Source organism: Marmota marmota, unplaced genomic scaffold, assembly GCF_001458135.2.
Source record: "Marmota marmota marmota unplaced genomic scaffold, marMar, whole genome shotgun sequence".
NCBI classification, from domain to species: Eukaryota; Metazoa; Chordata; class Mammalia; order Rodentia; family Sciuridae; genus Marmota; species Marmota marmota.
In genome coordinates, this window is record NW_026000005.1 from 43217241 (window position 1) to 43235633 (window position 18393).

Here is an 18393-nt window from a genome sequence, read left to right on the forward strand (position 1 = left end):
TCTCACTTAATTCTCTTCTAAAAAGGACACAGACCCTCATGTGTCCATGCTCTTAATCAACATGCCAGGCTATAGTAGAATAATATCCCAGCAGTTTAAACCAGGATGTGGATGAGTCTGATAAAATTCTAACCAGTTCTTTTGATATCTGGTTTTTAACTTTAGGGTTTGCAGGATATCCAGGTGAGAAAGGAAACAGAGGTATTCCAGGGTTTCCAGGTTTAAAAGGCCATGAAGGACCACCTGGACCACCAGGACCACCAGGTATTACTGATGCTCCAATAGAAATATCATGTTTCAAATTTTCCTAGCTCTACATATAATAAAATTTGCTTCTATAATTACTGGGTAGAAGATGAAGCCTGCTTCAATAGTGTTCTAGCAGAAATTTGCTTCCAGATTAGACCAAAAGGAAGTATTTTATAGTTGGCATGTATTAACTAAAAAATATTAAACTATACATAGTTTCATTTTCTACTCAAAATTTTATTTTGAAATGGCTGATCTGTATTATAAATGATAATTTTTCATAGTATCTTATATCAAAGATGAAAATTATTGCTCTAGAGGTTTTCAGATTTGTCCTCTCTTTTTAATTGAGTTTGCAAAGTTGTGTTTCTTGTTTCATTTTGTTCTTTGTCGGTGTGATTTTGGATATTGACCCCAGGGGCACTTTACAACTAAGCTACATTCCAAGCCCTTTCTGCTTTTTATTTTCAGACAGGGTCTTGCTAAGTTGCCCAGGCTGGCCTCAAACTCTTGCCTGATTTAGAGATGTGTGCCATCATGACTAGCTGCAAAGTAATTTTTTAAACTATTAAAGTGGTCCTTCATTCTCCAACCACTCCAGTAACAAAAATGTTACACGGCAACAAAACTTCAGTATGCAATTAGAAATACCCTTTTCTGCTGGTGTTGGTTCCAGAATGACTTTGATGTTTGAAATCTGGACCTGCTGATGAGAATGTCACTTTCTCTAGTTTCACATGTTTTGATTCCCCTGGCCTTTATCAGAAAGCTATATAGGAAGCCGGGTGTGGTAGCACATGCCTATAATTATAGCAGCTCAGGAGGCTGAGGCAGGAGGATCATGAGTTCAAAGCCAGCCTCAGCAATTTATCAAGGCCCTAAGCAACTCAGTGAGACTCTGTCTCTAAATAAAATTTTTAAAAAAGGGGGCTGAGGATGTGGATTAGTGGTTAAGAGCCCCTAAGTTCCATCCCCAGTACAAAAGAAAAAAAAATTAAAAAGAGAGCTAAACAGGAACTTATACCAGCTGGACCTACTATTCTGGATTTTTTACTCATGCAAGTAGCAGATATTTATTGAGTACCTACTATGCCCAGGAACTATGTAGGGCATATTACTCTTCCTTTGTTCTTAAGGCCCTCGGGGAGATCCAGGAAGCCCTGGGAATCCTGGAGACCCAGGACCACGTGGTGCCCCAGGAAGCATGGGGAACATGGGTGTGCCAGGTAATACATAAGTTCCTTGAGCTGACAACAGGTCACACTTCTAGATTTTCTATGCTACGTATTGTCCTACTTTTCCACTTAGAAGAATGCTCATATAAAATAAGTAGATTTTCTTTTAGACACAGGTATTTTGTGAAACATGAATGAGAACAAAATAAATATTTACATCATACAAAATTACATATCATAACTACCTGATGTATTCGTGATTCTGAAAAACCAGCTTCTTGGGAAATGGGCACTTTACATGAAGTTTGAAAGTAGAACTCCATATTTACCTGTTTTACCTGATATGATTCTTAATTTCAGGTTCTAAAGGAAAAAGAGGAACTTTAGGACTTCCAGGTCTAGCTGGAAGACCAGGCTTCCCAGGTACTCATGGTCAACAAGGAGATAAGGGAGAACCAGGTTACTCAAAAGACACAAGGCCAGGACCACCAGGACCAAAGGTACATAGGGCACTGAAATAATTATGTTTGGGGGTGGGGGAAGCCCAAAGAAATATTAAAAAGCATCCAGATTCAATGTGAGCAGAGAAAATTAAAAATATTATTACTTCAAGGCAGTTAACTAGATCTTTAAAAATATAACTTCCACAACTGAGGATGCCTATCAGTCAGTTGTCTGGTTCAGAAATCCTGTTTCAGCCACTGTCCCTGCAATTTAAGTGTGCTCCCAGAAGGAGGCAGTGATGATAGGCCCACACTACCTGACAGGGCAGGGTTTTTTTTCTGTTGTGATGGCTAGTCTCTACCATGGACTCATCTCACACAGACTTAGAAATCTTATAATCAAAAACACATGTCTTAGTAAGATATCACAAAAGATACAAAATAAAGTAAGTCAGAAGTATTATTAAAAGGCAAATGGAATCCTAAGATACATACATTTATCTTTCTTGTTGATAAAGTGTATTTTCATTTTATTACGCAGAGCATTTTTATTTTGTCTTAATGTTCTTGTGCTTGTGTCTGTCAAATCTAGGTTGGAGGTCAAAGCTCTTGATTGTGTGTTGTATGAAGCAGCAACCAAATGTTTCAGGAGGCTTTGGCTGCTTTTTCAAGATTTACTTTCTACCAACCTTTCTGTCTACTATAGTTATACTAACAGCCAGAGCTAGACAATTATAGCACAACCAATAGAAATTTTTATAAATAGGGGTTTTTAATATGGGTTCCTTGGACCCCTAGAGGAATTTATGGAATCTTAAGAAACACACTCACCTCCTGAAATTGAATACAAACTGTTTGAATGCAAATTTTTGTATGGAAGAGCCCATATTTCATCAGATGTTCAAGAATATACAACTCTAAAACATAAAAGCTACTACTTAGGGAATGTTCTCCCTCTCTTTTGAGCCAACAAAATGCAACTTTTCTTAAAATTTTCATATTTTCCAGTAGTAATTGCCAAAACAAGAAAGAAAAATTTTAGATCCTTCATGGATCCAGGAAAATAACCCCTTATGAGTTGGAACACAAATTTCCTTTTCCCTTTCTATTTAGACTGGATTCTTGGGAATCCAGGAAAAGTCTCCTTCCACTGAGGAATTTTTCTTAGTGAGGAATTCTACTTGACTTTATTCACATTCAGTTAATTAGTAGTTCCATTTAGATTTAAGATTTAATTGGTAACCATCAGAACCATTTTTTAGAACTTTGTATAAGCTGGTTTTATGATATTAGCAAGAAATAGAGTAATATATTTTAATTAGCTACAGTAGAAATTTTACAAGTCACCGTCAAACCCATATGTTTTGATTTATCATAAGACTAAAATATAGATGTAATTAATATTAAATCATTGAAAGTATTTTTTGCATATTGAATCTGTTGCATAGTAATAGTAAGACACATATCCTTTTGTTAGCTATTTCTTTCTTACCCCAGTCAGTCATCAAAATTTATAATTATAAATCTGTGTGATTATTTAACATTTATCTCCCCACTGGTGTCTGATGCTCCATGAAGACAGGGCTGTATGTACCGTGTATGGATATGAGATGGTATCCATACATGATTCGTACAGATCATCACATGCTGGTAAGAGGCAACTTCAAGGGTCTGCAGCCTGTGTCATCACAAAGGTCCCATGTGAAGAAGGACCCAGGCTTGGCTTACAATTCTATTGTTGCTGTTTTGAAATTAATTATTAAAAAGAGAGAGAGAGAGAGAGAGAGAGAGAACTACATTTTTATTTAGCATTGCACCCTACAAACCATGTCGCCCACCTGTTCCAGCACCTTTCATGGTACTGGCCTACAGCAGAGAACTTAATATGAATTGATGAATGAATGAATGAATGAAGTTTATTCTTAATCCTAATCACATATCCTGCTTATATGAGAATTTTAAAGGTGTTTGACTGAATTTAAGGGGGATCCAGGATTGCCAGGTGACGTGGGAAAGAAAGGAGAAAGAGGGGCCCCTGGCCCACCTGGACGATCAGGGCCTGCTGGACCTGAGGGAGCCCCTGGAAGTCCAGGAGATCCTGGCCACCCAGGTGAGCTTTGGCTTTAGGGTTCTGAAAGTTGGAAGCATACATATAGTAACATTAGCCTCCTGGAGTATTCTTTGTAAACTCTGCTTACATGCTACAATTGTTTTTATTCAACTTGGACCTTGAAATTCTAAGACACTAAGAAACAGTGAATTAATCAAAAGGAGTCTAATTTTACTGTTGGGAAACTAAAATCTCAAAACATACTCCTGTAGGCAAAACTTCTGAAATGCTACCTCAACAAATTCTGCCTAAAGATATGAAATGTTATTTACCTGCACGATCTTATAATGTTTGGAGGAGTTTACAAATGTCCACAACAGATACTCCAGACAGACGGGATGGCTTAAGCAACAGAAATTTTTTTTCTGAGGGTCCTCAAGTTCGGAAGGCAGAGATCAAGGTGCAGGTAGAGTTGGTATCTTCTGAGACCTCACTGCTTGGCTCATTCTTCTCCTGTCTTCCCTCTGGTTGTCCAGGTCCTAAACTCCTCTTACATAGACACTACTCAATTGGTATCTCCAGTGGATGAGGACCCTCACTAGTGACCTCATTTCTACTTAATTTTTAACAACTCGTTCTCTAAATATAGTGACACCCTGAGGTACTGCAGGTTAGGGCTTCACATGAATATGAGGACAACACAATTCAACTCCTAACACATTGCTCTGATCCTTTTGTTCTGACATATTTCTGGGTTGAACAGTGGATTGCTTTCTTATTAGCTTGCAGCTTAGGTTTGTTTTCATTGTGTTTTATTGAAAACAATTGTTTTAACTATTGGATTGCAGCTTCAGGTCTTTAAGACAGCATTTAAACTATCTGTTGGAACGCTACAAGTTTCAACATATTTGCAGCTAACTACAATGAAAACAGCACTTCAGATATTGAGTGGTCCATGTGGTTGGTATACATGTGCTTTTTAAAATGGTTTGACACATCTCTGCTGTGGGTCCCTGGGAGAATAGCTGCCAAGACAAAAGCTTGAAGGGACCTGTCACCAGAGATTCCTTGAGGCCAGCTGGAGCACAGATGACTGCAAGAAGTGACCTTTTCAGGCATTGTTGTATACATTTGTAAACATTTATCTTTCCATGTTTGCTTTTCCTTCCCGTCTCTCTTTATTCCTAGGAAAGCCAGGTCCTGATGGTGATTTGGGACTTAAAGGAATCAAAGGTTTCCCAGGCAGACCAGGAACAAAAGGCCCTCCAGGTTTCATTTTTGTACTTATTCTGCCCCTTTTCTTGAGGGAAGCACATTTTCTACTGAGGTTGGAATCTCTGTACACTCACTGCTCTTCTAGAAGGTAGTTCCAGTTACTCAGCACCCAGACAAAAACTATGTAGTGAAAATGGAGTTAGACGTTTCTACTTCTCTAATTCTGATTCACATATCTGCCCATGTAAGCATCCCAACAGTCACTTCTGTGATAATAGTAATCTGGGCATGCTTTTCACTATTGTCCTAGCTTTCACATAACTAGAGCTCTGAAAATTTAGCACTTTTAACAAAATTCTGCATATTTTCCTAGTATTCACACTGGTAAGAAATAAGTCCTCTCTTCAAATGCCATGGTTTTTATTTTGGTTTATTAATTTGCTTTTTTTTTTTTTTCAGGTCTTCCAGGATTCCCAGGACCTCCTGGACCAATGGGTGTAAGAGGTAACCAAGGACACGATGGGATTCCTGGTCCAGCTGGAGAAAAAGGAGAAACAGGTACAACTTACTCATTCTTTCCCCTTGAATTTGGTACCGGGGATTGAACCCAGGGGTGCTATACCATTGAGTTACATCCCCAGTCCTTTCTACTTCTAATTTCCAGGCAAGGTCTTGTTAAGTTGCTGGGCTGGCCTTAAACTTGCAATCCCCCTGCCTCAGACTCCCTAGTAGTTGGGATTACAGGTGTGTGCCACCACAACCCAGCCTTGATCATTAACTTTGATCCACTAATTTTATTTTGGATCGAATCATTTGGAACATTTTAATCCTTCATTGCTCTAAAGATTTTTTTCTCTGATAGAACCAATGTTTTCTAACATGTTCTTGGTGTGTGATAACTAAATTTCATTCATATATATGTGGGTGTGTGTGTATTTATGTATATATATGATATACACACAACTTACACACATATATACTCATATTTATAAATAATGAAATTAACCAAATATTAAATGTCAAACTCATCTCTTTCAGGCTTGCTGGGGGCCCATCCAGGCCCAAGAGGGAACCCTGGTGCTCCAGGTAAGCAGTTCTTTCCTGACCTAAAGAAGCACATTTCCAATGACAGAATCCAGTTTGATTTACTTGCTATATTAAATAAACTTAACCTAGTGAATTAAAGAAGTCTTTCAACGGCAATATAACATATTGATAGTGAACATTTAATTGAATACTAAGACTATCATTAACACAAAGTGAATGGATTATAAACTGTGATCCAATTTTGGAATTTCCTTCTTTTTTGGAGGGGGGTTGTACCCAGGATTGAACCCCGGGGGCATTTAACCACTGAGCCACATCCCCAGCTCTATTTTATATTTCATTTAGAGACAGGGTCTCACTGAGTTGCTTAGGGTCCCGTTAATTTGCTGAGGCTGGCTTTGAACTTGGGACCCTCCCATTTCAGCCTCCCAAGCCACTAATTTCCTTTTATGAAATTCTGTTTTCAAAAAGAATTCTTATGTCATTGCCTTTTTGCTAGTATGATTTCCATGTGTCCTCAGAGAAGGATGCAGGTAGAATTGCTGGCTTCTCAATGAGCATCCCTCCCTGGGGCTCTGAGACACAGTAGAAATCCCAAACCCTTCCCATCTATTGTCCTCACAGGTCCAATCCTGCCCCACACTGAGCTTGTGGCTCATGCTATTGCTATCTAGTTACTCTTTCAATGACTCAAACATGGCAATTTACCAAACATATCATTCAAAGTAAATACACATTTTTGTTGTTTGACAGACTGCAAGTCTGCATTCTCGTGCTGGTGTCTTACAAGATAGGCACCTGCTTTTAGCTCCATTTATTTATTTATTATTTGGTGTTGGGGATTGAACTCAGGGCTTCACACATGCCAGGCAAGCACTCATCACTGAACCACATCCCCAAGAGAATTATCAGACTATTACACACATTTTCTTTTCAGCCTTTGGTACTATGCGCAGGAGTATTTCATTAACAAAGAGGCCTAGACCCACTGAAAGCCTCAGCTCTTGCTGCTGAGAGAACCAACAGAGAGGAGCCCAAAGCTATTGAGAATCTTACAGGGACAGGAACTGTTCCTTGACCCAAGATTTCAATATGAAAGTAGAAAAGAGCTGGTCTTTCTCCCTTTGCTTCTTGATGATTGATTGTCCTTTTGGTTGAGCTCAGTATTTCTGTGTGTTCCAGACCCCTCTTGCCCCAAGACCATGAAGCCCTCCCCTATTCATTGTCTACTTCCAGAATTGTGCAGAAAAAAAGGAAACTTTCTTTTCATATTTTTAGGCTAAGCTCAAAATCTAATCTTTTGGAGTGAAAAAAAATTATAGCATTTCATTACAAGTAAAATGTGATATAAAATGACCATACAATAGGTAAAAATGCCTTTAAAATAAAAAAGTGTAAGTAACTGATGATGTACCTCAGTCCCTCCGGGTAACTGAATATGGAGAGTTCATTGAGACTTGGAAGGTACGAATCCATTCAATTAGTTGATCCTTCAAATCCTAAGAAGAAATCATATTGCAGAACAAGGACTTCTTTTAATGATCATAGAATGTACAACCCAAGCATCTGGATGCTTCAAATCATTGCCATACAAATATAGCATCACGGAGCTCAAAATGAGCCAAAGTCATCTAAATACTTTCTCTGAAAAGCACAAATTACAGGCTAAAAAGCTAAAGGATGTGGATAGACATGGGCCTAGATATTTAACATTCATCAATTTTATTTTCATCATAACTCTTAAGTCTTTGACACATAATCATGTCCCAGGCTCTCACTCTGAGCTGCCAGCCTCACCTTCACTAGTCCCCATCTTTCCTTGAATTTGTCTGCTATTTTCATGCCATTTACTCTCTCAAGAGATGGGAGAGAGAAAAGCGAGATTATTTGCAGTTTGTACATTTTTCATCCATGAATGTCAAAGCACAATCTCTTAAAGATTTTCTGATATGAAAATGAACAAGTTAGTGTTAAGTTGTGACTTTGGGGGAGCTTTTCTTTGATAAATCCAAACCTCTTGCTGAATTTGAACCTCCCAGACTAAGTGTTCTCATTTTGAGGAAGAATTAACCAGAAGACACAATAGGGACTGTAGCTCTGCTGCTCCTTCACCTGGGTATAGCTGGATCGTACTCCAAATGCGCATATCAGTACCATGAAATTAGCTTTTAATGCTCTATTGAATTATCAGTAACAGAACAATGTCATTGGAATCACAGTCCATCAGATAATAATAGATGTGGCTTACATTCATATAACACTTCAGAGTTTATACCATGTTTTTTTGTCTGTATATTATCTCACTTGATCTTTAGAGAACTGTCCTGAGACAGGTATTAATTTCTCTTTTAAAACAATCTGACAGAGACTTTTAATATGAAGTAAATTTGCTAGGATCGAACTGCCAGTTGAAGGAAGAACTGTAGACCCATATTTAATTTATCAGCCTATTTAAAAAAAAAAAATATATATATATATATATATAATGACTCTGATACTCTCACACGAAGTATATACCTTACTGAAGATAACCCAAACCTGCAAGTCCAGCTACAGAAGCATAACAGAAACTTACCATGTCTTCTTGTTTGCAGGTGCCAAAGGAGACAGGGGAGCCCCTGGTTGGCCCGGCCTCCCTGGCAGGAAGGGAACAATGGGAGATTTTGGGCCTCGAGGACCCATGGGCATAACAGGACCCCCAGGGCCACCAGGTCGGCCTGGGACCATCATCCCTGGCCAAAAAGGAAATCGAGGTCCACCAGGTTCAAGAGGATATCCAGGTAGAGGGTTTACTTTTAAGCTAGATAGATTGAAAGTCACATTTGACATCTGAAGTTCTCATCCTCTTTGTGGGACTTCATTGCTTCCTTTTGCCTCTGGCCTCCATTCTCCCTGGATCCACGGTTCTCACAGCTGTTAGACTGGTGATGGTGCTGAGGTAGGGCAGCCTGCTTGAAAGATTAGCAAGTACAAATCAATGATCCTGAAAGAGACACCTATATTTATTGAGCTTCTATTACAGATCAGGTCTAGGGCCCAGGCACAATAATAGACTGCCTGTACGGAGAAGCTATTCCTAACTGTACTGGGTGCTTTACTGGCATTATCTTATTCTGTCTTTACCCCGGTACCATCACACACAGCAGAGGAAAGGATGTTTGCAAGGATAAGGTTCAGGGTTTGCACTTTATTGGAAAAAAAATCTCTGATAGAACTTTCTAGGATCTCTTACTGGCAATAATGACAGGTTCTTTGTGAATTTAGGTGATCCAGGTCCCCCCGGACCTCCAGGGAGTCATGTAAAATGCATAAAAGGTGACAAAGGATTTATGGGCCAGCCTGGCCCAAAGGGTCTACCTGGATCTATAGGTGATATAGGGCCACCAGGTCATCCGGTGAGTATGGAAAATTCTTTTGACTTATTACTAATGCAATATTGACTTATGACTGTTGTTATATTGTAAGTAGAGTGCATATTGTCAATATTTATATTTGCTCATTATTAATCCAAAAGTATTATTTTACTCTTGTGAACCATTTGCCAGGATCAGATGCACCTGGAGGCAACACAAGTTTAGCATTTGTGATGCATCTGTGCTGTGCCCCTAAGAACAAGGATTCAGAAAATCAAAGAATCCTAAGAGTTAGGAAGATCTGGCCCCTAAAAAGCCTCTAAAACTTTGGTCTCTCTGGAAATCACCTCTACAGCATTCCTAACCCTTGCTTAATTAACCTCTGAACAATTCCAGTGGACAAAAGCACCCAGTTTAAAATCATCCAAAATGACATCATGTTCCCCTCTACAATAGGCTTTCCAACCAATCTGTGCTATCCTGTTTATTATCTCCCCATCACATACTTCCAACATTTCTAAATAGCTACCATTTCTTCCCAATTATTTTCTACACAGATAAATACTTGAATTTTTCAAATCAGTCAAACTGCTGATCAACCTCGCCTCTATTCTGAGTACACCCTAGTTTGTCAATATCTCCCTTTAAAAAAATGTGGTCCCTGGGAAGAAAGCCCTCTGGAAGGAATATCTCCATGGGTGGCTAAAATAGGGAAGCATCTCACCATCCTGAACACCACTATCTTGGGAATCCAACCCAAAATCTTGCATGGGCCTTTTGGCTGCCCATTACCATGTTGTCACTCATTGAACTTATGGTCAGTTGAGCTTATGTGCCTTTTCCTCATGAACTGCTACTACATTTGCTCCATGTCTCGCTTTGTGTTGTTGATATTTGTGACTTATGTGCAGGACTTTTACATTTACCTTTTGGGGATGCCATCCTATTTATTTAGGCCTACCCATGCTCCCAGCCCAAATCTTTCAACTTGGCGTCTCCCTCAATGCCCTCTGCCTCTTCCCCCAGTGTTCTCTTAGTAACATATTCAATATGCTGATTCCTTTGTGTATGTATGTCTCTTGGAAACATGTAGGACAGGAAGTGTAGCTTGACAATCTATAGAGCGTCTACCCTGTGCTGATCGAACAATAAATGCACACAGTCCTCTGCCCCGGAGGAGCCTGCAATAAGGTGAAGAAGACAGACACAAACAGTTTGCTGAGAGGAATGAGGGAGGCTGAGGGAGCATGGGAGAGTGTTTCGTCCCTCCTGTGAAGGGAAGGTGCTTGGGAAGCGTTACTCCTGGCCTGAGTCTGAAAATATGCATAGCAGTCATCCAGAAAAACAAGATAAGTAAAGGTGGGAGCCTGGAGGAGGAGCTTTCAGAGCAGAGATGATGAGTGTGTGTGAGCGACAGGGCACACAACTCTGTCACTGGAGGCTGTGGTAGGGGTGAGACACATCAGGAGGAGATGCAGGGCTAAGCAGAGGTCAGTCACGGGGGTCCAGTTTTCTAGACTAAGAAGCAAGACATCATTTGTTTATTCTAAAAGCATTGACAGAGCAGCTCTGTGTGCCTGGAGTCCTCTCTACAAGTTAGAATTAATCCCTTAGTTAACTGCCTTCTGATCTGGCCATTCACCAAGCCTTAAATCCATCCTGGTTGCCCTGTGCAGCATTTCCACACACAGACATGACACAGATACCGGTGCTTTGACAGTTTATAGGAAAAAACAGATCCTCAGTGCTTTAACTCCGATTGCCTCTTCCTCTATCCTCATCAGTGGCAAATTTAGAGATACTTTGGCAAGACCATTGTCAGGAATCAAGTTAAACTCTCTTCGGTTCTCTTGGTATTTAGGTTCTAGAATCTACCTTTTAATTTTGAAAAAATGAGGTATCTATCTCTTTCCAGTCTGTAGGTGCTTCTCATGTTCTCCTTAATGCTTTGAAAATTGTCAGCACTGATCCTATGATGGCATCTAAGTTCTTCCAGGGACACTGGGAGGTAGAAAGACTGGTTTATAAAGTGTTCTCACATTTCAATCCCCTAGTGGTTTCGTGGCCAAAAGCTTCTACATTTGCAATTGAAAGATAATTCTTCTTGACGGGTGTCTTGACTGACCCCTAACAGTTCTCTCTTTGCACAGAGCAGTTCCCTCCTACACCAGGGCTTGTCCTGGCACCAGGCCCTCCTTAGTTCCCCTGGCTCAAGATAATAAGCAGATATCTGAAGATAGAAAGTCCTTGAACAGATGGCTGTCTTTCCTCTCCCTCCTCTTGTAGCCTTGCACTACCTCATCCAAGCAATAGGACCACTTCTTGGCCCTTTGGCTTCTTAGCAATAGGACTGTCCTTTCTTTGCTCTTGTTCCTCCACCAACAGTTGGCTCAAAGGCAAGTTTTGTTATTTTTTTACATATTTCATGACTTTCAGCTCATTATTCTCAACAATAGCATTCTGTCCAATTCCTGTGGACAATTTGAGAGTAGATTTAATATACACTTTGACATATAGCTCAGAAGCCCTGCTCATCTCCCCTTGTGTGGCCTCACTTGAGCATCTCATGGCCTCAGGAGCAATAGTGGGGGCTTCATATGGTGGGAGCTGCCCTCTTAGGTCATGTGTCCCAGCCAAATGTATCTGTCAAGAGCTTTCTCCCGTTCCACTGCCATCTTTGGACACTTCCCTTCTCCTATCACTCTCACCAGGAGGAATTTCTACCTCCATGGCCTAGTAGAATGATGCCCAACAACAGCACCATCATCTTTACAACCATTACAAATGCAGATATTGATTCTCATTCTGGTGGTCTAGTGCTTATTCTTCCTAAAAGATCCCCCCATCCTGAGCAAACTCAATCAGGATATAAAATATCTAATTGTATTCAATACTAAAAAAACATACAATAACATTAGAAAGTATGTTTGATCATGGACTTAAAGGAAATTTTTATTTCTTTTTAAAAAAATAACAGTCCTAAGGAGAGGTCTAGGTGACAGAGTTATAGATAGGTAAAACACTGGACTGGATGGTAAAATATGTCTGTCAACTTTAACTCATTCTCATCAAACATAATGTTACATTCTTTTTGCTTAAAAAAATGCCATGAGTATCATAATTTTTAAAATTTATCTGTGGTTTTGCTCCCTTCTTTTTGAAATATAGGGAGCACCAGGTACCCCAGGTCTTCCAGGGCTCAGAGGTGATCCTGGGTTCCGTGGATTTCCAGGCATAAAAGGTACTGTTTTTGTGCACTGCTCTTTATATACAAATACAATTTTTCACATTTAGAGCACACAAATGTTTGTTGCACTCCTGTGAACACCACAGACAGTGAGCATCAGTACAATTAGGACCCTAGCATGCATAAAGACTCCACTGGCACCCAAGCCCAAGGGACTTAAAAATTAGAACTATAATTTAAGGATGGAAATGATAGAAAAGCTTAAAACAGAAATAAAGTTTAAAGTTACCTTTTAGGGTATTGATATGTGTCTGGATGAGCAAAGGGGAGCTTCATCAATATTAATAGTACTGTTTTCTAGCTGTTTACCATATGTGCTTATTATTTTCATAATTTCAAAAAGTTGAAAAATCTCAAAGACTTGGAAAAATAAGAAAATTTTTATATGCAGATTTATACACTTGTTCTTCTGGGTCGTGTGTGTGTGTGTGTGTGTGTGTGTGTGTGTGTTTGAATGGAGTACTGGTACTGGGGATAGAGCCAAGGACCTCATGCATGGTAGGCAAGTGCTTTACCCCTGAGCTACATCCTCATCCTCCCAAATATCTGAAATTATAGGTGTGCAACACAGCACCCAACTAAAATACAAGTTCTAAATGCCGACTTTGGGGCATATATTTTATAGAATGAGGAACATGACTGATTATGTACAAATGGAATGCCAAACCCATGTGAACATATTTAAGGAACATATTTAAGTTGTGGCCATCACCATATTGTGCCATAAAACTCTAATTATAACTTCCAGAATTTATCCTTAGAACCAGGAAATCAGTTGTCCTGTATGGCATCATTCTTTTTCTTCTTCTTCTTTTTTTTTTTTTTAAGGAGAAAAGGGTGATCCAGGATTTCAGGGATCAATTGGACCTCCAGGGCCAATTGGGCCGAAAGGACCACCAGGTAAATATATCTCCATACAATTTACTGCTCTCCATGAAAAAAGGGTGACTCATCCACAAAGCCCTCTTCTTATTGCTTTTATATCAATAGGTGTCCGTGGAGATCCTGGCACACTTAAGATCATCTCCCTTCCAGGAAGCCCAGGGCCACCGGGCCCACCTGGACCACCAGGGATGCAAGGAGAACCTGGGCCAGTGGGATCACCAGGAAACCCAGGTGTGGACCTGGCAGCAGTGACTAGGATCTCTAGGAAATGATTGAACCATGATACCTGTAAAGCACTTTGGAGGCAAATGATACAACTTCACAGAAAACTTTAAACATTGTAGTGGGCTTTTTTGTAATCAGTTTTAGGACTGAGTTCAATTACCCTTGACCAGCAAATAAAAATCCTTAGAATCTATTGGAAACTGATGTATATAGTATAAACTTGGGCCCTCTTTGTTAAGATAAAGAAGGCATTACGTCTATCTCCTCTGACAGCTGTCAACCTTGGAGCTCTATTTTGAAATGACTGCCTAAATATACCCAAGTTCTATGGATTTAAACTTTTCTAACACTTTGTACAGCAAAGTGTTAGGAAAAATGACTTTAAAATCTTTTAAAAATATTTGTGTTTGGAAATTGAACTAATCCCTTTACATATACTTTGCATATTATAATAGACTTCCAAAAGGAACTATCATGCTGTAAATGTTTGTGAATCACATGGGAGATGAGAGATATTTCCTATTAGTTTGATCAATACATGGGCATAGTCAATTCTGGAATAGAATAAATCAAAATGGCAGCACAATTTTAAACTTCTATATTGATATACTAATAATTCATTTTAGGGTTTTTTGTGAGGGAGGCAGAGGTAACAAGTTGGATGAGCAACCATTCCACTTTGCCCAGGATGGAGGGTCATCCTGGAATGCTGGACATTCACTGCTGAAACTGAGGAAATCCCAGGTTAATGGGGATGGTTGACCACCTGACCTTTTATCCTGACATTATGAAATGAAGGTACTGTTGTTTTTTGCCTAGGACCCTGTGGACCAAGAGGCAAACCTGGAAAGGATGGAAAACCAGGAATTCCTGGACCAGCTGGAGAAAAAGGCCACAAAGGCCACAAAGGAGAGCAAGGTAAACAAATACCCAGTTGATTCCTTTGTTGATAGCGTGCTGATTCAGTATAAAAGGGGGTCTTGTCTGAATATGTGAGTATAAGGGTAATCTAGGTCTTTCAGTTTGTTTTGTTCAGATTAGACCAAAGATCAACAGCTTGTATGGAAGAAGATGGGAAATTAAGAATTACTGGAACACACTAGTTTTCTTACCTTGGGCATATATACTTTAAACTTTCAGCCTGATGTACAACTTAGACTCAGGGCAGATAGAATTAATGAAGCTCTAGTGGATGTTCCATTTTTAGAAAGGCCAATATTTTTAAATTACTTATAAGAGTTGGTAGTTAATAACTACTTATAGCAGTGTTATATGAATATAAAGTTAGGAAAATATTATCTTGAGATGAACAGTAGAGCAATTTAGTTTTCTTATTTAGGAATGTCATCTTTTAACTACACCATTGTGAATATCACTTGCATCAGTCAACCTTAGGCATTGTGACCAACTTGGAGGAGGAAGTTTATTTTGTGCTCACAGTTTCAGAGATTCAGACCATAGTCAGTCAACTCCATTGCTTTGGGCCCAAGATGAGGAGGAACATCATGGTGGAAGAGTGGCAACCGAGGAAGCTGCTCAGCTCATGCCAGCTGGGAAGAAGATAGAGTGTTAGAGTTCAGGAAGAGAGCCACAGTGAAAATGCATCCTTCCAGGACAAATCCCCAGAGACCCACCTCCTCCTTCCATACCCCACCTGCCCACAGTTATCGCCCAGTCAAGTCCATTCAAGCTAGGATGGACTACTTGGGTTATAGAGCTTACAGTCCAATCATGTCACCTTTGAATATCTCTTCATTAACCAAAACCATTTCATCACTCAACAATTCTTTTGTGTGTCCTGAAAAGGGGCCTCTTAAATATGTCTGAATAGAAGCTATATATGTCAGTTGATAACCTGGATCTAAATCTACCTTCTGTAAAAGTTTCAAAGTATCCCTTTGGAAAATACCAACATGTCCCAATCTTATATTTTTAGGATTGCTGACTTTGTTAAAGTAAGAAAAACTTCTACATGTGATTTCCCAGTTTATTTATATGTACATATGCCCAGATATAATAAAGACTAGAAACTTAAATCCTAAAAATTCAAATATTATGCTATTAATATTAACTTCATAGTTACCTTTGATTTAGTATTCTCACAAGTGCTCAGTATTGTTAAATTTTACATTTTCCTCACAGTGTGTTTTCAAAGAGGTAAAAAACAAAGCCCTAATTAATAATTCTATTAATTTATAAACTATAATGATAAAGGCAGGGTTTCTGAATGGGGCACCAGCAAGAACAACGGTACTACAATACAAATTATGGTGAGAATTATTATAAGAAGACACAGTCCAATGCTATGGATGCCTCATAACACTGATAAACTGATAGACTTGGCCCCTTACTTGGAGGTGCAGAATAGCCTTAGATACCATGCACTGGCAGAGAAGCTAATCTCCTGCCCTGCTTCAGCTAATCACATTACAACTCCCATGCAGATATTGGAAGGTGTTTTTGCTTGGGACTAATTATATCCCCTTGTGAATGAGAGTAGGGGTTAGGGATAGTAAAGAATGTGTGCCTCTCCTATATTAAAACTGTGGCAATTGTGGATTTTTAAAGTAATACATGAGAATTTTTTGCCTTACTAATGGATCAGAAAGTTTATTGAAGTTTTGCACCTTTAAAAATAAATTTCAGTATTTTCTATAACTGTTTATTGAATTTATCCACAGCATTAAGTAATTTCTTAGTATCTACTTGAACACACTTTCTAATTATAGATATTTTCTTTCTTTTCCCTCACATTGTAGGAGGACCCATACATATTTGTTCATAAAAGATGTGCATACACCTTCCACATACAGGCCATTGTGTGCTAGGCATCACAAGGGAATTCAGAGATAAAGAAGACCTGATCTCAAAAAACTCATGATAACACACACAAATATCAATAAATAAGAGGACTTTGTGACTAACTGGTTAACATTTAATGATATTGCTTGGTCATTTTATAACTAGGATTCCTTTCTATATTTGAAGCTTAACAGAGACACAAAAGCATTTAAATTAGTACTTCAGAAAACAAGTCTGAGATTCTCTTTGTGTTGCAACATTTATAATGTGGTTTTTAAAGGACCGCCTGGATCAGATGGGTTACCGGGTTTGAAGGGAAAACCTGGAGACATTGGCTTGCTTGCAACGGAGACAAGAAGGAGGGGCTTTGTCTTCACCCGTCACAGTCAAGCAACAGTGATCCCTGCATGTCCAGAAGGGACAGAGCCACTCTACAGTGGGTTTTCTCTTCTCTTTGTACAAGGAAATGAGCAAGCCCATGGACAAGACCTTGGTAATGTTCTGGTCAGAGTTTCCAGTTGTTTTGCTCCATATGCAGATTGCAAACTTTTTAGTTTGGGGTGCTTCCTCTGAAGATAAGTAAAAACAACCTCAAGTGTCTTCCAGTACATTTTAAAGAGAGCAACTGGCTTGGAGTCTAAGTTGCATTCTGGTATGTAAAATGCTAGAAGGAGTCAAACCTGTCAGGTTCAATTAAAAACATTTTCACTTAAAACACCTGTCTTCTTCTTATTATTATTATTTTTAATTTGTTCTAATTGGTTATATCTGTCTTCTTTTTAATCCCCAAATGATATTTTCTAAGAAAATTTTATGTGACTATTAGTTGTTCTGAGTAACTAAAACTATTTGAAGCAAAGACATTGCTTTAACCAAACTACACCAGCCCACAAGTTCTAGACTGATAAGAAGGGACCATAGGAAGTATTAAGGATGGGAATAGAAGGATTTGTTTGCCTGCTGGGTTTTTATTTCCATCATGACTAAAACTTATCAATATGACATTTTACAAATAACTAGCTTGTGTTGTCTTTGATCAGGCTGCCTCTCTGTTTTAATAGAATAATCTTAATTTAATAGAATAATCTTAACTGATACGCAGTTCCATATTGTATTAGGGACTCTTGGGAGCTGCCTGCAGCGATTTACCACCATGCCATTCTTATTCTGTAATGTCGATGAAGTATGTAATTTTGCATCTCGGAATGATTATTCATACTGGCTGTCAACACCAGCTCTGATGCCAATGGACATGGCTCCAATTACTGGAAGAGCCCTGGAGACTTTTATTAGCAGGTAAAAATCCAGTCCCTTAATTTGGCAATGGGACTAAATGAATTGCATTGCTTGTAATGGAATGAAACATTGCAGAAAGCGGCAATGCCAGCACAATGTTGATTTCGTGTTACAGATGCACCGTCTGTGAAGGTCCTGCGATGACCATAGCTGTTCACAGCCAAACCACCACCATACCCCCATGTCCCCATGGCTGGGTTTCCCTCTGGAAAGGATTTTCTTTTATCATGGTAAGGAGAAAAGGAATAGCAAAACTAAGTAAAGATTCCCTGCAGAATGTTACATTGTACTGGGTGAAATACGTGGGTGAAATACATACAGTCTCCACAATGGACACTGCCTGAAACTGTGTGCAAGATGCCACAGATATTTGACAGTTTGCAAATATACTCTTTAAAAACAAAAC

The 18393-nt window shown here is 39.1% G+C and overlaps 1 protein-coding gene across 7 annotated transcripts in view; it reads left to right on the forward strand.

Annotated features, from left to right (window-relative positions):
- The window catches only part of Col4a3 (collagen type IV alpha 3 chain), a 135255-nt gene that overhangs the window by 112269 nt on the left and 4593 nt on the right, over positions 1-18393 (forward strand). For 3 of the 7 annotated variants that reach the window (XM_048808633.1, XM_048808634.1, XM_048808638.1), the window contains 16 exons: positions 166-264; positions 1386-1475; positions 1785-1924; positions 3851-3977; positions 5106-5186; positions 5592-5690; positions 6171-6218; positions 8774-8959; positions 9444-9574; positions 12701-12773; positions 13608-13679; positions 13770-13895; positions 14709-14807; positions 16972-17184; positions 17810-17987; positions 18103-18217. In XM_048808633.1, the coding sequence (XP_048664590.1) occupies positions 166-264; positions 1386-1475; positions 1785-1924; positions 3851-3977; positions 5106-5186; positions 5592-5690; positions 6171-6218; positions 8774-8959; positions 9444-9574; positions 12701-12773; positions 13608-13679; positions 13770-13895; positions 14709-14807; positions 16972-17184; positions 17810-17987; positions 18103-18217 (1877 nt within the window). Of the gene's footprint in view, positions 1-165; positions 265-1385; positions 1476-1784; positions 1925-3850; positions 3978-5105; positions 5187-5591; positions 5691-6170; positions 6219-8773; positions 8960-9443; positions 9575-12700; positions 12774-13607; positions 13680-13769; positions 13896-14515; positions 14634-14687; positions 14808-15329; positions 16573-16648; positions 17185-17809; positions 17988-18102; positions 18218-18393 lie in introns of those variants that run through there. The other 4 variants (XR_007349515.1, XM_048808637.1, XM_048808635.1 and 1 more) reach the window with 4 other exon arrangements.